A 21,936-nucleotide genomic window follows, 5' to 3' on the forward strand; every position below is an offset into this window, starting at 1 on the left:
CGGCAAGCGGTTCAATCGCAGCGGTGGGTCTCACATCCGTTTAGAGGCACACACATACGCACTGTGTCGAAGCGCCGACGATCCTTGAAGGCCGCAAACACCACACACTTTCACCTCACAGATCACAAACTCGTCCCAAGTGGCACAGGCCGATTACGCACGCCACTCTCTGAAAACTGCGAGCCGCCGCTCAGCACTGTTAATTTCCCTATGTAGGCCCAAAAATCCCTAGTCGTCGTATTGTGCCTTTGGTGATTTCTTGTTTGATTTGCTTGTACACTCAAATATTTCAAAGGACGTCGAAAATATTTGAAAATAAGTTTGCTTTGAAACAACTTGCAAAAAAGATACAAAGTAGGCATCTAAAACGTCACGTGGGCAGGCAATCTGGGCATCTGGGGCATGGCCTAGGGATTGGCGCCCCTTGCGAAAGTGTGCGAAACACGTAGTACATACATAGATTTTCGAGTGTACTGTGAGGTTTTATCGGCTACGATCGCGACCTCACTCGCGAGGCTTTTATCTCGGCTTATGTAAAACTCCTTCTTCTCTTTATTTTTTTCCTAAGCAGTGGAACTGAAATGGGCACGCTTGCTCGAGCGAGGCTCGCGCGCTACGCGTGCAAGTCTGAGATATGCAGGACATGGGATCGGCTGTTCTCGACGTGCCAGGTTACATCTACCGCTTCTCGCTGCACCTGTAACAAGGCATTGCTGCTTTGCTAGGCTGTCTCTTTCGAGTCCGGTCGCTCACAGTACGAACACGCAAGGTAATCGGTTTCTCGATCGCGACGAGTTATCTACAGAGAAGTGTGTCGGTCAGTCGGCATATATGTGCTCGCCATAGATTTATCAACTCTATCTCGCTTGTAAGTTGATCGATAGACGCCCGTTTGTACTTACTACGATGCTTCTTGGCTTGTGCAACCGCACCGGTGGGCTGCGCCGATCGACCTGCGAACTGGGCTGCAAGCTTAAGGTCTGTGTTCGACTAGGTGACACTATGCTTTCGCTTTCGGGTCTTGGCCAATTCTACTGATTCGTTATAAATCACGCGTCACCTCTTGTCGGCTGTTATAAGAGGGAGGGAGTTACGAAGAAAAACACTGCAGCGCAAAACTAAAAATGCAGCGAATGTGAACATATGCTTGCAACCGCGTGTGCGAATACACTTCGACCACGGGCTTTGCGCTACATAAATTTCATCCATAAATAGAATATTTTAGCATGGCTAACTGGCTATGGTCACTTTAGATGCCGCGTCGGCGTCTGCATTGGTTTCGGCATTTCGAAATGCTTTCCCAATGCAAAAAAAAAAAAAATTAATCGTTATAACTACCATCAGCATGATTTAGGTGCGTGACCCGCACGCCATCTGTCGCATTGCCATGGAAATACTGGGGAGGTGAATCGGGGTGCAGGTTTGGGTTAGTTGGTAGGACATCAACTAATAGAGCGAAATTAAAACTAGGACACTAGCCCAACAGTTTGCTTTACTGTTCCTCTCATGGAAACAAACATGGGCATGTTGCATCACAAAACAAATCTTAATTGTTGAACGAGGCTGAACACAATGACTTGCAATTGTAACACTGATGTCACACCATCCATTTTTGATCCGGATTGAATTTCTAGATTGCGATTGGCTCCTCTGTGCAAGCTGTGGAAGAGAGCCAATCCCTGTAGGGATATTCTATCACGATCGAAAAAGCATCATGTGACACCTGTATAAACCACCACTTATGTACGTGTGGCTCTGAGACGTTTCTTTTTTGCAAAAAGAGTGGCAAAAATAGTTGCAGTTTTAGGGCCGAAGTAACGGCCATTTTTTTCTAAATAATAATGTGTTATTAACTATTGTATAATGTTGTGTTTACTTTTCACTGATGGGTACTGACAGTCAATAAGCATTGTTTTGCATAGTCGTGTTACTTATGCTCCTGAAATTACCCCTATCTATGTAATCCCCCCCCTCACACAATGCTCCGATGCTGGAGCCTGTGAGGCAACGTGAATAAATAAATAAACGTGTGACAGGGTCCAGGGACGTAAATCATCATGATCACTGTGAGCAATGTCGAAGACAGTCGCATGTGCCAATGATGTTGCAGCCAAGTCTGCCGAAAACACAAAATCTTCCCCGTGTCCGGTGCTGCACGTTTTCTGCCAATTCTTTTAATGGATTTGGCCTACATTAAGTTTGATTGTGTTCTCTCTTACCTTCTTGTAGTGATTTACTAGTGCACCAAAAAACTAAACATAATGTTGTGTTGTTAACCATATGTTCTGGCACATAACATCAACTAATTTTGTCAGACAGTATGTTCTTATACTCAAGTGTGTAATTGGTATGCATGTGTGTCTACACAGCACACCTTTCTCCATGAATGGTACCTTTCCTCGAAACCAGAATACTTTGATCTCTATACCATGCACATATCCAATGCTAGCTTCTGCAGTTTACACTAAAACAGTTAGGACAGACAGACAATATTTGAACTGATGAGCAGGTTAGCGCTCATAGCATTAGTAATTACCAAGTGGTTGTATTGAACAGCCACTACATTGTACAACCTTCATTGCATGCTGAAATTGCCCAGTTTGACCTTTTGTTTTTCCAGAAAAGTTGAACATGAAATGTCATTAGCCTGCAGAAAAGAACAATAGTTGCAGCTGAAACACTAAGTTCCATTCAATTCGTCTCCACTTTCTGAACTAGTTAATTAGGAGACGTTGCATTTCCTTATTTGTTTCATGGTGCCAGCAGCACATGGCCATTCGTTTCACCCAATGCAGGCTTTGTGGATGACAAGATGACAGCGTTTCCTGCCACTCACTGCAGGGCTTGTGGCACTGGAGCTGTGCTGGTTCTTCACGAGCAAGAATTGGCACTGAACTGGCAGGAACTAAGTTCACAAAGTGTTGGGCGAATTGAATGAACTTTTACTAACACGTCACTTTGTAATACGACATCCTGAAAGTAGTTCTGTGGCAGGAGGCTAAATAAGATCACAAAAGCCGTGAATACATTGCAAAATTTAACCCCCTTGCCTGAGAGAAGTTCATGGTGCAGTTGTCATTGCAAAGGGGCTAAGTTGAAAAGTATGTGTGTATAGTACCACAAGGTACTATACACAAGCTACTATGTGTAGGTTCTTCGTGCACTCGGCTGCTGTACAGTGGCTGCAGCTGCCGCCATTAATCTTAACTGTGCTATAAGCATGAGCTCCCTCGGACGCCCTCAAACTTGGCAGTAAAACTCACTGTGGATGGTCTGGCTATACTGGATGAATTGCCAATGCACAGTGCCATCAATGTTGAAAAAGACGATGAGCATGCACTTTGTCGAGCTGCAGAATTGCCTAGCCTTGAATTGCCTAGCCTAGCCTTGTGAAGATTCACAACAACAAGCAACTCTTAAGTAAGTTTGATGTCCATATTCGCGCGAGCATTGAAGGTTGTCCTGTGATGACTGTATTATGGAGCAGTTCGCAACAGTGGCAATATGACGGTCTGCTGCTGCCCAAGAGGTTGTGAATTTGATTCCCAGTCACATTCTGGTAGAGTAGAAATGCATGAATACTATTGATATGATCAATACTATTGATATGATTGCAATAGACTTGTCAAAGGCATTTGACACCATTTGTCATGTCAAGCTTACTGAAAAGATGCGAGAGCTTGGGGTTGCTTTGGAGATGCCGAAACCTAGTTGCACAACACGCACCAGTTTGTAGAGATTTCTGGAGCTCGTTCACCTACGTTTCCTGTGACGTCCGGAGTAGCACAGGATTCAGTCTTAGAACCTATTGTGTTTCTGTTATATATTAATGATATTGCAAAAGTTGTTCATCCTTCTATTGATGTGAGACTGTTTGCGGATGACTGTGTTATTTACTCGTGTAAAAAGTGTCTCTTACCAGGTCTTGCTAAATGCTTCCCTGAGAGCTGTTGGGCAGTGGTGTGAAAAATGGGACATGAAAATTAAGTTTGATAAAACCGCATGTATGTCTGTATAAAATGAAGAGCCACTGGTGTTTACATATAAAATAAAAAATAAAGCAGTGAGACGATCTTGTCAGTTAAAATACCGCGGTGTTACAATTACTTTGAATTTTAACTGGAACAAGCACATTGAAAATATTTGCGGTTCTGCTGAATGCAAGCTGGGCGTTTTGAGGCAAAAATTGAGATGCTATGCCTGAAAAAAAGCTGATGGCTTGTAGAATAGCATGTCCTACCTCAGAGTAGGCTAGCATAATCTGGGACTTGCACAGTCAAAAACAATTTGATGAGTTGGAACAGATTCAATGATTAGCAGCCGGGTCTATTTATTCATGCTACCACAGGACCCACTCAGTGACAGCATTACTCCACAGGGCTAACCTTCAAAAACTGTCTACACGTACACAGATTGCACATTTGAAATTCTTGTACGAGCTGTATAATAAAACACTAAACTTAGATCCTAGTTTGTATTTGCACCCTCCGGGACGACTGTCGCCGCATATTAATCACCCTTATGCTATCTTACCCTACACTACAAGAGTTGATGTGTTCAAGTTTTTCTTTTTTTTTTTTTTTTGCCACGTACAATTTCCTAATTGAATAAACTCGATTGTGGTGTGTTTATGGATTGCCAATCAGCTGAAGCTTTTGAGCAACGTTTAGAAATACTTTGTATATAGTATTGTATAATGTTTTTTTTTCACTGCTGTAACAGCCCGCAAGGGCTTACAGTATTGTAAATAAATAAAATAAATAAATGCTTGCTTGGTTGCACAATGGGTGCACATTAATGAACCCCGGGTTGTCGCAATTATTCTGGAGACTGTGGCACTGTGGCCCGTAGCACTGTGGCCCGTGTGTTGCTTATGGAGGATTAACCCTATCACATGATTGACTGATCAGTACACCACAATTCACAATTATTCATATCCCACATATTGCTTATAGATGGTAAATCTTATAAATTAATAATTGATTGATAATTTTGGCACTAAATCAATCGACTGCAGTTTACAATTTATTTGATTTTTTGTTGTCTTGAGCTGTGTGCTGCTGCTTGGTTTGCAGATGAAGTCAGCAGCCATGTCCTCAAAGGAGCCAGGTGGAAGCCAACCGCTGGGGGCCATGCCAGCCGGAGGTATGAACGTCTTGCGTCGCCATGCTCGGAACTTCCTGGAACATGGCATTGAACAGGTAACGTTTCATCATGCACCACATAGTGTACTGGGTTACAGCAATACAAGGTCTATATATTGAGTTCAATTAAGTTAAACTTCATTACATAGTGTAAGAGACATAGACAAGGAAGCTGGCTAATACTGGCATCATGTTTTGAAAGAACCTTCATCATGAAATTAGAAAAAGCATTATTGTGCATTGAAATTTTGCATTCTGTCATGCATGACTTGGTCCAGTGCCTAAGCAAATTTTTGCTTCTTGATACATTTTTGACCATTCACATTTATTCTGTATGCTGTGGCCATACCACTACTGTGTATTTCATACCATAACTGTACTTTTCTATATCTGTTCACTTTATCTTTGTGTTTTGTATACAAGGACACAAAGTTTCGTATACAATAGAACCTCGATACAACCAAGTTGGTAAAATTGTCACTTTACTTCATTATATCGAAATTTTATGTTGAAATTGAACCCGTTATGCAAATAAGTACAGTTGCCAACAAATTATTCGCACCTGACACGGGCCATAAAATTTTCTGAATTTCCGGGCAATCAAAAAAAAAGAAAATTTCGAACAGAAAAAAAATTGTTTTGTTTAATTTGAGAGTCCGTGACCAAAGATACGCTTTCATGTTGTGTCAACAATAAATTCACATTGGCAGTATGAAGTGAAGCCTGCAAAGCTTTAGAAGCCACTCCACCGCCGTGGCTGATAGTGTCATTTGCACTGGGACGACGCTATCATGAAAAACGCAGGCAGATGGGAGCAAACACTTTGTCTGCCGCTGTCTTCAATGCGTCTCCAAAACTCGAGATTAAGCTATGTCCAACACTAAACGCTTGAGGAGACAGCACATGTAAAGCCACAGCTATCTTGGCTCGGGTAACCTTTGCATCTACCGCAGATTACCTCCAAGATAGGGTGCGCTGGCAGCCATGCGCAGCCAGGGACAGACTTTAGGAGATGGAAGCTCATGGGCCCCACCCTCTCGCTGGCCCCCCTAGTGTGTGCTTGATCATCTTACTGGGCGCTTGCTCCCCACCACCTCCCCTAGCTTGAGTGGAAAGACAGCGCACATCAAGGTACCATCCTCCTCAACTCACCCTTACACGCTTTCCCTCACACCGACAGCAGATTATTGCACACGAGGTGCAATAGGACCTCATCGCACTTGGACTTCACACAAAATATAACGGCGAGAGGGTCTTGCTGCTATGCTGCCCCACTTCGGTGGCGGCTCTCTGTCGCACGGAGAGCACATTGAGAAGTTTGTTCGCAGACAGCCATATGTAATTAAACCATTTGACCATATCTGTGAAACTTTCCATTTATTGCCTCGGTATTCCTTGACGGTGCCAGAGAAATTTCGTTATATTGAAATTGTGTATAAACACACTTCATTATACAGTACCCAGTGAACCATTAATGTACCATAGATGTCCATAGAACATAATGTTTGAGACATTGCACACATCCTATAGATATCTATATTTATCCAAACAACATTACAAATACGTACCATGGATAATCTAAGTCCCATCCAGATCACGTTGCTCTAACGTTGAAAGGATGTCGCAGCTGGACATAAGTAACCTCTAATAGATGTTCTTTTTGGGGATGCAGGAGGTTCATAGAACATCTAGTGGATATTTCCTGCTGACGCTATACTGAGCTGCATACCTGCGAGTGCCACAGCAGATGTACTATTGAATACAAATGAAATGGGAACAGCAGAGTGTGTGGCCAAAACATAACTAAAAGCACAGTCTGCGGCGTCGGCCAGCGATCATTTTACACGCATGTGGTTACATGTACAACCACATGTACCACATGTACATGCATGTGGTTTCGATGCGGAGTGCGGGGCTGCTTGTCTTAGTGCGTATTACGTCACCTGTATTTTGTTTGAAGCTTGTATTCTCACCCCACTATTGCAGTGCCATTCCTATCTATGATTACTTTTAAGGTGGCTAGCACTGTTGTTGCGCATCCAATGCAATACATTTTTCGTGCTATTCAAATTACGATTAGACACTGTCAGCTTTGATGGTGGTAACAAAAGCAAAGCAATGTACGTTAGCAAGCTGGGTAGCATGCCAGCTATATCACACTACAGATGTAGCGATGGTGCTAGTCACCATAACACTGTACTGCCAGGTGGGTATGGCACTGTCGAGGAGAGATGAGAAAACAACTTTCGGACAAAATACGGGTGACGTTTATCGCAATAGGGCGAGCAGCGCTGCACTCTTCCTCGAGAACTACATCCCCACGCACGTGCACAACGACTGACCCACGACATGCACAGTATACCTTTAGTTATGCTTCGGCCACACACTCCGCTGTTCGCATTTAATTTGTCCTCGATGGTACATCTACTGAGGCACACTAATGGCACAGTTACCCCCATTGTCGGCATGTAGCTGGTGACTTTGCTTGAAATGTTTTGTTAACGTGTAAACGTGTGAATGTGAAAATATAAATTGCAACACTTATTAAGGTGAAATTCTTAGATGGCTCAATGGTCGAAAAATCCGATGTCCAGTGTTGCAGCACCAAAATGTAATGGCACCAAAATTGGGGATTGAACCTTCGACCTTTGGTGTTAATTAGGTCGAAGCAAATTAAGGCATAGTTCATTAAGATAGAGTTAATTGAGGCACTCTAACCCACGGCCTTTGTTGGGAGTCAAAACCACTTGGAGAGATGGGCGAATCGGCCACATCTCCAAATTATCTCCAAGTTGGATTCCAATTGACATGGTGAAGGTAGAGTCGAACCCACTACCTTGGGTGTTCATTAGAGGGAAGTTACTTAAGGCAAGTTAATTAGGGCATAGTTAATTAAGGCACTCGAACACTCGACCTTGGGTGGAAGTCAAACCCACGACTTTTGGTGTTAATTAAGGCAAAGTTAATTAAGATACAATTAAGGCACTCAAACCCTCGACCTTTGGTGGGAGTAGAGCCCGCAACCATTGGTGTTATGACGAAGTTAAGGCACTCGAGCCCACAACTTTGCTAGGAGAAAACAATAGAAGTAACAACGCATGCGAATGAGAATGACAAATAATTTAATTAATGCTTCGTGAGTGCGCAGGCTTCTGCCTTCATCTTCTTCAGTGTTCGCTAAAGTGACTGTCAACTTTTATATATAGTTCTAGCGCTCATCAAAATGCGAAAACTGTGCTAACAAAACCGTAAATCCACATTTTGATCATTATGCATCATTGCAAATCCTGCAATGGATAAATGAAAAATAGTGAGTTCAGTAAGCACTAGGTAAAGCACACCAGTGAAACTCACAATGTCATACCAATGTTACTTTTTTATTTATACAACTGATAAAGCTTTATTACAAAAATGATCGGCCCCCAGCCACGCACATGTATGAAATTATTCATTACATGTTCTCGCTGTATACAAACAGGTTAAACGCAGATCTAAAAGAAAAAAACGTAATCAAAAACAGATTCTTGAAAATTAAACTTCATTAGAACACAAGTAACGAGTAGGCACAAAATGACTGACAGGCACAGTGCCACAATTATAATTAAAAAGAATAAAACTGATTAGTAAGAGGTAGTATAACATACTAATTAATGACCAAAAGCGCATGGCCTGCTTGCCAGCACTTGCTTCTGGGGCCACCGGATTCAAGAAAGAAAGCCAGTACTTTCTAGCTGCATTGAAAAATATATGGTGAAATAAATTCCACGCAAGCAGAATCCAGAGATGGAATGTTCATCTTGATAGGCAACTTGGTCAGGCAGCTTCTCAGATCACAAAAGTGCCAATAACATAATGCTGCCAGAGACTTAGAGATAGGCATTGCAAATGAGAAATATCCCTGACACTTGAAGAGGAACGCAGGAAACCAAGCGATACAAACATGTGCGAAAATTAACCATCAAAACATTGCCTCCCGAGTATTCCCGTAAGCGCTCCGCAAGGCGAACAAACGTACCACAAATAGCAGTCAGAAGCACAGCTCGAAATTTCAGCACGCAACTGTACAGTTCTGCCTAGTATACACGTACTTGGGCCATGGTCAACCGCACAAAAGTCGAAAAGACACAAATAAAGCACACACTGCTCACGCCCGGAACATTGCTGCGCACTTGCATCGAGGCGCATGTTGCTGAATTGATATCAGTGGCGATGCGAAGTCAGAGCTATTGCGAGTTCAAGCTGGTTCAAGCTTCTTTTTTTCTTTATAAATTGTCGTAATACATCAGCAAGTTAAAGGTTACGTATTTTCAACAGTGTACTAATAGATATAACTGAAAAATAAAGCATCTTTGTATGAGAAAGAAAATGACGTAACCGAGACCGAAAGCATAGCGAAAAAATGGCGAAAGTATTGGCTTTTGCGCGTGGTGTCCGGCAGCAACGTTACTAGACCTCCAACAGTGCGAGCAAAGGTCGTGCTAAATTGCAAAATAATTAATTAAATGCTTTTGCTCTCCTAGCTTCCCATTGTTAGGCATTAGAGACAATTTGCTTGTATTTCTGCGGCATAGTGCGTGCATCTACTCATAACGCACTATGTACGATCAATGCACGAGAGCTTTGAATGTGCAAGAGATGTCCAAATCATAAGGACATTCGACGTCCTCTGGATAACCTTTGACTGCCACGTACCAGTCGAACGTACTATAGATGTAAACTGGACGTCGTTAAATGTCTTGGATATTTGGTCTTTTGTGGTACATCCAATGGATATTTGTGGTTCACTGGGTATAGACCACTTATAACGTAACCGCTTAGAGTGCAGGACCGGATATAGTGCGGTCTTTTCAGACTCCCGTTAATTTTTCTATAGCACTCTATGTATACACGTATTGCTTATAGTGCAGTTGCGGGAAACGAAATACTGGTTACAGTGCGGCTGCCTGGGAGTGTACAGAAGTCAGCGGAGACGGCGAATGCTCCCCTCAAACGGGCGCCCCAAGAAGTGCTCGAGGAAGAAAGAGAGACGAAGTGGAGGAGAAGGGCACGTGGTGCGAACGAACAGTCAGTGAGGCTGAAACCAGAATCTTGAGTGCGAGTCGTGAAATATCATGGCGTGCATAGCGAGCGAGGGCCACAAAACTGCCAAGGCTGGCCTAGCTCGCTTCATGATAACGGCAGTAAACGAAACTTCAGGGAGCGGGTGGCGCCGGCACGGCACGGGGAAGGGCGCACGCAGAGACCGTGGAATGTGAGGGAGGAGGGCGGCGGGGAAGCGGATTTCGCCTCGGCAACTCCGCCGTTTCGGTGGCTCCCCTCGCCCCTCGGTGGCTCCCCTCGCCCCTCGGTGGCTCCCCTCGCCCCTCGGTGGCTCCCCTCCCTCGTACCTCCCTCACTTTCGACTGTCACCGTGCGCGCCCGCTGCCGTGCAGGCGCCGCCGCTACAGCCGGGCTGGCGGCAGCTCTCCAAAGTTTCGTTTTCTGCCGTTATCGGCCGGGAAGCGGGCGTTGGCCGGCCTGGGACAGCGCCGCTGCTTCCCTTTGCGCTGTAGACGCAGCGTGCAAGGTCAACACGTGACTGCAAAGTAGAGGAAGAAGAAGGCTTCACTGCCATTTTCTACGCGTGGCTACGGTAGCGTGGCTGAGACGTCGGAGGCGCCGCCGCGTGATTTTGTTCGAATTAACGAGATTCGACTGTAAATTGAATGCAAGCGTTCTAGCCGCATTCCTCGACTGGCGCATACGCGTGGCGGCTCGGTGCACATGTTTTGCATATGTGCGGGCCTTGAAAATTGTTGCTTTGGTTATAGTGCGGATATTCGCGACTCTGGCGACTTACGTTATAAGCAGTCTACACTGTATTGAGGTTCGAAATATGTGGTGTTCTATGGACAAGAAGTAAATACTTCCCTATATCAAGATTTCATTATATTATTGAAGTTCATTATATTGAGGTTCAACTGCATAAAACATTTGTGTCTCTTTATTTGTCTTTCTCATCATGTGCTTTATGACCAAACCACAGCATGCACAAACGCAATGGAAATACGAAAAGGGATGCAAACACACCCGTGGTAATGTGTATAGCATTAACAAGTACAAATACAGAAGAGCAGACAACCCAAGTGCCAACTCGCAAATATAGCTTTATTATGCAAACACTGAATAAATATACCAACAAAGAAGCAAAAATTGTAAATTGTTATCACGCGCTACAGCACTAACTGCAGCACACAAGTGCTGACTGGGGACTCACTTTATTTGGAAAAGTAGTTGCGAGTTTACTTTTTTTTTTTGTATCACTTTGCCTACGTTGTCTTCGTGCACTCTGGAGTTTTGCCACAAATCATTAACAACCCACCCAGCTTTCGCTCCTATCCCAGTTCATCTGCCTGCATTATCACCAGGTTCGTCTGGTCGTGAGCAGTAGGATGATAACAAAGAAACGAGAGTCAAGCAAATGGAATTACTACGTTATACGGGCCCTGTTCAAAGCAAAGTTTTATGGCCTCTTCATTGGAACAAAGCAGCACTAAACTGGTATACAAGGAAACGAACATTTCCACCTTGTGCCATTATGTTATTGTCCTTGTGTTCCGTGTTTACTGCTGTTCTCTTTTTTTCAAACTAAGCATGCAGCAACTGACCCAGCTGTCTACATATAGCCTCATCACGTTTCTCACTGTTCATCGCCACTTGGCTGAGCGCGTGTGTGTGTGTTTCTGTGACCTGCAGGTTCTCCCAAATGCACTGGTATCAAAGGCGGTGCAGCGAGAGGGTGACGCACTGCGTGTGAACAAGCAGCTAGTGCCGCTGGCACGCAACGCCTACCTGGTTGGCTTTGGCAAGGCTGTCGGGGGCATGGCGAATGTCATGCAGACACTGCTTGGCGAGCACCTGGTCGAGGGCGTCATCAGTGTGCCGCAGGGCACTCGGCAGATAGCGGCCAACATGAACCGCCCGTACGTACCGATGGAGTTGGGATGTTCGATTATTGTGAACATTATTTTGTGGTGTCATGGGTCATTTTCCGAGTGCTCTGAAAGCACGTATGTAGTAATGCTTTTGCAAGCACTAGCAACATTAACCATGACATGGGTGCACATGGTTTCTTCCTTGCTTTGTGCTTGTGCAAGCTTGTACGGGCAAACTCGAACGTGCACAAAAGCCTGCGCCATCACCTGTGACCACCTTAAAAATATTGCACTCTTTGACGGTACACTTCTTTTTGTAGCAGTTGACCTCGTATTATGATGTACTTTGTTTCAGTGAACCTGCAGTGTACATTGCTTTACTGTTTCCAAGGCTGTATATATAAATTATAGTATTGTCTCAAAGAAATTGCCAGATGCATACTTAGTAAAGGTGAGACACATGGGCTTGTTTTTACACAAAAAAGTACACCATGAAAGGTATAAAGCTTCTTATATGTTTCAGGCTCCAATTCGGTACTTTGTTGTACAGCGATAGCCACCATCATTCTTATTGTAGTTACCTTCCTGTAATGATGACTAACAAAATTGGTTGTGCAGAAACCTAAAGGCGGTGTATACATTTATGAAAGGAGACATTGGTATCCATCCACACGTAGTACGAAGATATAGAGGAGAGGCTGTGAGCTTCCTAACATAAAGCTACAGAAGAAATGTGTAGCCAAGACTGCTGAGACATGTTTTTGAAATAGAAGTACACAGCAAAAGTAGCCTGCTTCTTTGATCCGCCCAGCTGTGAAGGAAATTCATTGGCATCCTTTCTGCTCGTTTTTTGAGCTCGTAAAACACATAACCAAATTACTCCCATCTCAGTGAATGTGTGTAAACATATTTAAAAAAACAATATGAAGCCAAAAGGCAGTGAACTTAAGAAAGCATAGGAGAAATTAACTGCCGAGATAATTGTTGATGAAAAATAAATCTGCAAGGAACTTTGTGGGCCGTGTTTTGTAGCATTTAATTTCGTTTTACATTCTTCTTGCTCTTCATCATTGGCTCAGACATGACTCTCGTGCCGCTGTGTTTCTATTATTGCTGGAATCAGCCACAATTGGCACACCACATGATAAGAAAGCAAGTGAAAATGAAGGAAGCAGTACAGTATGGGCCAATATTCCTAATTAAAGTAAAGGAAAATGAAAATGGAAGAAAAGGACAGCTTTCTGCATGGGAGAAGCCAAACCCTCAACTTTCACATGGCATGTGTGTGATGCTCTACGAATTCAGCTACATGCAATGGGTACTTTTAAGTGAAGATTTTATTGCCTGCTTTTCTTGGGTTTGGTGTGCCGTCATCGTTCTGATCTGTCTCGCCAAGTAAAAATTCTCAGTAAACAAAAAATTATGTGTCTTATAGTCAGTTTCGAACCTGGGCGCTACAGTGGAGCATCCTAACCATTTCGCCGCAGATACAAGCGTAGAAAGAATAACACCATTACTGGCTTCCCATATGCAAGGTAGTGCTTCGTGACTTCGTGCATGAGTTGCATTTCATAGCAATCATTCGCTTACAAAAGTAAGAGTGCGCACTGTCATAGCTCACAATTAAGATAAAAGCTTTACGTCTGAAAAAGAGGCCCGTGCAACAGCACCATCATTCATTCAGAACCGTTTTGATGAGCCCCAATTTGGTTGCGGAACACGTTTGTTGCTCATCATTTTGCTCTGTGTCTCCTATCGTGATGTACCGTTTTATCTTGGCAGCTCACCAAAAGCTTTGCTTACATTGATTCCCACAGCGTGTGGTATTTGCATAATTTTCTTGGTTAATTAGGTACAGGTGTTCGAAACCTAGGCCAGGAAGTGTTAGCCAGCGCCACTGACGGCTGTGATAGTGGATGCGAAATGTTAAGCCGCAGCTGTCACATTATACATTGTCTTAGGAGCAGGAAACAGGCCTGATGCCAGTGTATGCTACCTCAAGGCAGCATAGCCCTCATCTGCATCATCAATAATATTGCAGATCAATAAAAATCTCCTACTTTCTCCTGTGCTTTCTTTGGCATCATTCTAGCTGTTTGCTCCATATGGTTGTTAGTAAAGATTTGGCATTACAGTCCCCCACTCTTCTCGTTCATATTTTCATTCTGATTTGAGTAGTTCACAGCTAACCACAGTGTCTTACACTCAGTGTTGCCATTTTAACGATTTTGTCGCTAGATTTAGCGACTTTCTTGTCTATATAGCGAGAAATGTTTCAATTTAACGACCGGCAACCCTTTGTGGCATTTTGGTGACATTAGAGAGTTTTAGAATAGGCGCCCCAAACGTTTTGGGGCCCCAAAGAAATAGCGTCGACACCACTGTGCATGCGCGAGACGCTAACTGCGTTTGGGTTTTGCGTTGGGCACGCTATTTCGCCGATTTAGCGGGAGCCCCAAAAGCAGCCCCAAAAGTTTTGCGTCAACAAACATGACGGCACCCATCGAAGCGGCGGCTCTCCGAGTACCAAACTTGGCTTGATTCGTGGTAACGTGTGAAGTTCGTAAGCTAGGAGAAGTGACTGCGGTTATCGCTTTCTCTCAACTAACGTGTGTAATGAAGATTGATTCATTAGACGCCGCTGATTCTGAATTCGATTGTCGATTTCATGGCTCGTAGGCCTAATGTGGATTAGCTTGGCTGGTGAAGGCACGTCAAGTTGGTTACTCAAAATTAGGCGCAATAAATCGCTTGCTGCTAACAGAATAACATCTTAATTGCAATTAAACGCAAAACCACGAAAGCCAAAATTACTCTTCCTATGATAAAACGGTATAGTTTATTTTAATATTTAGAATAGTTTTTCTTTGACACCGTAGTGGCGCTGCAAGCGCAAGACGCTATTCGCAAACGCAAAGCCCTATTCTAAAACTCAGTCACTCTTGCATGCCCCAACGCTAACACCCGCAAAGCTCTTTGGGGCCCCAAACTTTTGGGGCCCCAAAGGCTGTTTTACAAGTTGGCTGTTTTACAAGTGGGCTCTGCAAAAAAAGGTTGAAGCAACAGTTGCCTTCACAGGATTCATAGTGTGCTCACAAAATGCATCCCTTTCTTTATTTTTTTTATGAAGCTGATTTGAATAGGTCTTAATGCTCCAGATTTGGCAATTTCACTAAATGATGTTCGATTGGTGGACATTTACAAATTTTATTGCACGTGAGATTTAAAACACAGTGGGTGAATAATAAGATAGATTGACCGTAGAAAGGCATATAGAGGTGTGTCTGGGCTCGTTAACACAAGTCTGAACACGTTGATTTCTTATTGCATGTGTTTTGGACAAATCAGTTCTGCAAAGAGCCTTCAGATAGACCAAGGGACATAATATAGTATTTGACCGGCATAAAGGTCATGTAGTTGTCTTTGTTGTTTTCACATGCGACTTTGTGCATCTTGCAGAATTTTTCTATTCTTTCAGGAGTGCCAAAAACTACAAAATTTTCAGGAATAATGTGGACCAAGTGCCTTTGCATTCTAGGAAAATCAGATTGTGTGCGTTCTTTTGAACTGTGCTGCATTTGGAACCTCACAATCTGAGGGTAAACGCTGAGTTTCAGCCTGTTATCGTCCATTGTTATGCAGGTATAATACAATTGACTCCCATTGTTTTGACCTAGGTAGACTTTTCACTTAATTCGAACACACTAAAAGGTCCTGACAAGGAACCATACCTTGCTATGGAAGGAAAACCCATCTACAGTTAAACCTGCTTATAACGAACCTCTATATAACGAATTCCTGGATATAACGAAGTTTTTCTATTCCCCGCCGTTACTCCATAGATGCACATGTATTTGAGACCTCTACATAACGAAGTGGCAGCGGGAGACCCCCTCGAAATAACGAATTTTCCCCCCCGACAACCTAGAGATTTCGCCCCAAATTTTTTCATTTTTGCGCGAGCAGCAACCGGAAGCACCTTCTCCGCCACTACGGAATGCGAAGCGAGCGCACGTGTGCGTGCGAGCGTGTGCGAGACGGGCTTGCATCCCTCGACCCGGTGATCTTGCCGCCGCGGACCTTTCCCCTTCCCTTCATTCAAACCTGATCCTGCCGCTTGCTGCAGCTGGCCTAGCCCGCCTAGCCGGCACTTTCCTTTTCCAGTTGATGTTGCCGACGCGCTGCCAGACGCTGTGACACATCACACTCGATGAGCGCGAACACGCGCTGTCAAACGATGGGCAGAAGCGAGCGAAGTGATCTTCGTGCTGTTGTCTATCGCTTCAATGCAAACTGAGTGCCGAGAACACACAGCACGCACAAAGCTACGAGCCGCCGACGCACCTACACTGCTAGACTCTGCCCCAACGCAGATCGCTTTCAAGATACGGGCGCCGCCGCGCAGTACGCAGTTGATGCCAGAGTACAGTACAACGCCAGCCCGCTATCCCTCCCCCCTCGCTCCCTCACCGGTGCCTCGAGCGCAACGGACGAAGGCGCGCTTCCTCCCTGCTTTTCTTTCTTGCGCGCGCGAGATTTAGATGCGGTCGTGGGCTCCCCTCGCACGCTCTTACTCGCACATACAGCATACGGCGCGCGGCGGTTGCGTTATAGCCCTTGGACTTTATACGGAAGATCTATGAGCCTAAACCAATTTTAGGGCCACAACGCGTCATAGACACCATCTTTAGATAGCAAATACGAATCTCAAGGGCCATACTTTTGCTGGCGGAAACCGAAAATACGTCATAGTTGTCGCGCCCGGCGATGGGCGGCTGATGCCATCGTCAAGCCACCAAGCCAAGCGACACGTAAAGTCAAAATGGGCGGCGCGGGGTGGCAGTTCGCAACGTATGATACGGGAACGGTCCCACAGTTGCGATGCAACAGCGGGGTTACCAATGCATTGGGTTCTAGGGGAGCTGTGCCGGGACTGGTTGAAAACGACGTAACAGCCGGGAAAGTGCAGCCCCCGGGAACTTAACAGCGGGGTTCTACTGTAACACTATACAACGCTACGACGCCATCGTGAAGCTCGCTCGTCGTTTCCGATGCCTCGCGCTTGTGTGAAACGACACGCGTCCACGCATCCAGTACCTGGTGTGACATTCCAAGGATGAGTGCTTTGACGAAAACGGAAAACGGGTGCGCGTTACAATCGAGGGTGCGTTAGAATCGAGTAAATACGGTAAGCGTTTCTTTTTCGAATGTTTGTGCCGAACCTGCGTATAACGAAATCCTCTTTATAACGAAGTTTTTTGGGAATTTGTCAATTTCGTTATATCCAGGTTTAACTGTAGTTCGAACTCAAAAGCATGCAGCTTTGATTAATTGAACCCCCACTGACCTCACCAACGCTCCATCATGTGCGTGGCGGTTACAACGTGAGAAATTCAGCAGACGGCGCTACTTCTTTCGTCCCTTTTGAGGATTTTGTTAGTGCGGACAACGGTGTTGAGGTTTGTGGGACACTCACTGACGACAACACTGTCAGCAAGGTGACAGCCCAATGCCAAGACAGCGTTTAAACATGTGGGTGCTCTTTGGCGAATGCTGGTTGATTCGCAATTAAAAGAGGAAGAAGCAGAGATATTGTACGCTGCTTTAAGCATAAAAAAAAATTTCAATTCGTTAAGTTTGCCGCCATTTCTTAATTCAACCAAATCTTGAGGTGCCGCAAGGGTTGAGTTAATGGGAGTCAACTGTAGTAAAGTAAAAATACCCTGCACACTGCAGGTAAATTAACTGTTTCTTCCTCACTCACATGGACCCTAGACAAACACGAAACGTCTCATTGAATGATTTACGCCACGCTAGCGTATATTATGGTGTTCCAAAATGCCTATGTTGCCTAAAGTTTGCTCAAGAGGTTTAGTGACAATTTTGGCGACCTTGCAGCAAAATTTAGTGGAAATTTAGCTACTTTGTCATCTCACCTTAGGGACATGGTTCAAAAAATTATGGCAACACTGTTTATACATATGCATGTCCAGAATATTTCTGACAATTTTTTTTTCTCGTAATTGGCACTCTTTGCAGTGCCTGCTAAAAAGACCACAGTAGGTCTTTCACTCAATCACAGATGGCCGTGTCAATGCCATGCATGCTTTTCCTGTGCGTCTCAACAACTGGCTTGTTGTTGTCACTGCCTTAAATCTTGTGCAATTTCTACATTACGCAGTCCTCCTTTCAATGCTTTCTGTTGTCTGGGCTGCCTCACTCATCATGTCAACTCTATCATGCAGTTGGCCACTCACAAACTTGAGTTTTCAGAATTCGTAATCTTCTTTGACAGTATGTAATATAAAGAGAAAGCCAAACCAAAATGCGAACTTCTTGCATGGCATATCTGCCTGTTGCTATGAATGTGCATCATTTCTAGCAACAATACACCCTCCCCTGCGACCCCCCCCCCCCTCTTTCTGCTGTTTCGTGTAGTGGTTTGCTGTCCTACATCCACTTTCACACTTCATGGAAGTCTGGCCACCCCATGTTAGACACAGAACAGCAACACGTTGTATGTTCTACCACTAGCCCATGTTAAATTTGCGTGAAGGTGTCGAACCCGGCACTGCCCATAGCTGACTGTTCTATTGAGTCTATGAAGTGGAGCCATAGCTCCACTTCATAGCTAAGGCATTCAATATAGACCCAGTCACGATTGTCTTTAGACTGATTGGGCATCCAGCTCTGCAGTGATAAGATCGGTTTACTGACAATGTCATGAACACGGATGTGACATGCACGTGCAACCTTGTCAATGTGCTTGTCGATATGCATGTTTTGCTTGTGGTAGGCTCTGGTGATCGCTCGGCGATGGCCTTTTCTAGACTCGTGGAGAGATGACCCGCAAACCTGCCGCTGTGTAGCATGCATGCAAGCTCGTGCCACTCTCTCTGAACCTTCCTTAAACCCAGTGGCTTACCACCGGATGTTGTAGGCATGTATTCCCATATCTGCCAGCTCAACCACTCCCGACAAGTACTACATACGATTCTGTCCGTACATGCCTCACGTCGCCTCCCTGTGTGGTGCAACAGGGAGATGCTGCCCGATCCTGAAGGCCCGATCAAGGTGCTGGAAGGGGCCAAGGACAACGTGCCAGATGACAAGGCAGCAGCCGCAGCCGCAGAAATTGTGTCCCTCATGCAAAAGCTCAAGGACACCGACATTCTCATTGTGCTCATCTCGGGTGAGCGTCTCCTAACTGCCACTTTCTTGCCGAGAGCCACTGCTTTGTAACTAAGGGAGTGGCGTCCACGTTGTATCTCACCCCCACTCCAGGCACACCCTTTATGTCACAGTGTGTCAATCGAGCCCATTCCAAATTTTTTAACCTCATCACTCCACCTCACCCTCTGCTGCCCAATTGTGTTTCCCTCTCCCTGAAATACGTCTAGTTACTCTCATAGGCCATCGGTCATCTGCCCTACGCCACTCTCTTTCAGTCTCTTTCGGTGAGGTTATGCCTATTATTTTTTTTCTGTAACTCCCTCTCTCTATTGAGTCTAACCTCAATACAGTGTAGACCGCTTATAACGTAAGTCGCCGGAGTCGTGAATATCTGCACTATAAGCGGTACCGCACTATAACCAAAACAATGATTTTCAAGCCCTGTACGTATGCAAAACATGTAGACCAAGCAGCCGCGCGTATCCGGGAATCGAAGCGCGCAACTGTTTGTTTACATCCGTTTAAATTTACGAACGTTGAAAGATTAATGTCCAAGTACCCACGATCTACGCATGAAGCAGACAAAGTAATAATTTTAAAAAATGTCTCAGTTTTGCCCGAAAGGCGAAGCATCAAATGCGATAGCAACTTAGTAGAGAGCTATAAGAGTAGGGATAGTAGTTCTATCGGCTGCATAAACTTGACACATACGCTAACTGAATTAACAAGTGTGGTGTCAACGCGCACAAGCAAACACGAATAGACTCGATGACCGCAGACAACCACTGTCAAAACGCGGGCGTGGGGAAACGCGGCTGCCCCAGCGAGCGAAGCTTGTTTGTGTGGTCTATCGCTTCAACGGAAACTGAGCGACGTAAGCACAACGCATACAAAGGTCAGAGCCGCATGAAGGTCGCTAAGATACGGTGCGCGCGACAACACTTACAGCGGGCACAGGCGCAAACGCATTTGTTGACAGAGGAGAAGCCGCCACCCCCCCCTCCCTCTCTCCCGTGCTGCCTTCCTGCTTTGCTCCTTTCGCGTGAGAGATTGCATCGCCAGTTCCCCTTGCACCCGGTTGCAAGATACGCATTTGGCGCCACAGCACAGAGTCGCCCCCCCCCCCCTCCCACCTCCCTTCCTCCCATACCCCCACGGCCTTTCGCGCGATGGAAGTTAGTTGCGTTTGCTCTCCGCTGTGCGTTCGCTCTCCATGAAGGTGCGCGTCCCCCGCGTGCTTTCACTCGCACATACGGCGCGCTGCGACGATTTTATCGCCCTTGGACTCATGCTCCATGTCTCTTGCTCCTCCTCCGCATCGACCTCGTTGATCTCCTCTTCCATCAGTGGGCGCACCTCGTTGAGAAGCATGCTCGCTACCGCCCTTGTCGGCGAGATTTTCCTGCGGAAGCTGCATTATAACCGGTATTTCGTCTCACGCGGCTGCACTGTAAGCGGTATGCGTATACATGGAGTGCTATGGGAAAATTAACGGGAGTCTGAAAAGACTGTATTATATCCGGTCCTGCACTATAAGCGGTTACGTTACAAGTGGTCTACACTGTATATCGAATGCGAATATAACAAGTTCTCAGATATAACAAAGCAAATCTAAAAATTTTATTTCCCATATTAGTGTTAGTGAACATGCTTATAACGAATTTAGGATATAACGTAGGTATTTTCGTGTCAGAGGCAATTTCGTTATAATACATGTTACATTATATTCCAAGTAAACTTGGATATCCGTGGGACGTCTGCCACAAGTCTGAATGTGATTAGCCCGCGGTCGGCAACTACAAGACAAAAACCAGACCAGCATCGCTGGGCAAAAAGACTGCAATTTATTTCTGGCTCAGGAATATATAGAAAAGAAAAGGGGGACTTAGAAGCAAGGAATGGATATATATGATGGATTCATGTGCTGCGAGGCCTTACTTGACAAGGATTGTTATCTGCAGCAACAAGATTCCACTTATTCCATCACTCGTGCTAGTCCTTAATTTTTTCTCAACTTAGTTACCCTTGTTACCCTCTAAACTGCAGCTCCTCAGGTTAGTACTACTGGTAAAATACGCCGATTGTATGCTTTTCTTTCCAAGGATATCAGTCGTGACTCGATAGCGCCTACCATTTGTGCTATGACACATTTGTATTTCCTTGGAGGTTTTCTTCTCATGATCTGGCTCCAATGTGACTGCTTAGCCTAAATAGACCATACTTCAGCGCAGGCTCAGCACATTGACTGCCAATCATGAACTATTGTTCACTTAGCACGGTATTGAACATTATTCTACATCATCATTGCCTATTCTTTAAGTCCACTGCTGGACAAGGACCTCTCCCAGTGATTTCATATTATGCCTGAAAATTTACTAATATCATCACAAGTTTTCTAAATAGTAATCCTCAAACCTACCTTTTCACCATGTCAGTTCAGGCCCTCAGTCATTTGTTGCAAGCCATCTCTATCATTGCTAAACAGGACAATGTCATTCGTAAACTGTAGATCACTGAGATGCCTCCCATTGATCCCCACACTTAACCTTTCCCAGTCTAAAAGCTTGAATTTTGTTCAAGTGTGCATTGACTAACAAAGAAGAGAATGTCTCTTGTTCTGACAATTCTGAATTAGCATTTTTTCTCTCTCATTGTGAAGAATTATGTAGCTGTGGAATCTCTAGATATTTTATTAGGCATTCCTG

General features: G+C 44.8%; 1 protein-coding gene across 2 annotated transcripts in view; it reads left to right on the forward strand.

The window, feature by feature from the left end:
- Positions 1 to 438: 438 nt before the first annotated feature.
- The window catches only part of LOC119461735 (glycerate kinase), a 36,991-nt gene continuing 15,493 nt past the window's right edge, over positions 439 to 21,936 (forward strand). The window contains exons 1-4 of one of the 2 annotated variants that reach the window (XM_037723105.2): positions 439 to 978; positions 5,082 to 5,201; positions 11,880 to 12,106; positions 19,099 to 19,250. In XM_037723105.2, the coding sequence (XP_037579033.1) occupies positions 907 to 978; positions 5,082 to 5,201; positions 11,880 to 12,106; positions 19,099 to 19,250 (571 nt within the window). In that variant the 5' untranslated portion in view covers positions 439 to 906. Of the gene's footprint in view, positions 979 to 5,075; positions 5,202 to 11,879; positions 12,107 to 19,098; positions 19,251 to 21,936 lie in introns of both variants that reach the window. The other variant, XM_037723106.2, reaches the window with a different exon arrangement.

This window comes from Dermacentor silvarum, chromosome 8 (assembly GCF_013339745.2).
Source record: "Dermacentor silvarum isolate Dsil-2018 chromosome 8, BIME_Dsil_1.4, whole genome shotgun sequence".
NCBI classification, from domain to species: domain Eukaryota; kingdom Metazoa; phylum Arthropoda; class Arachnida; order Ixodida; family Ixodidae; genus Dermacentor; species Dermacentor silvarum.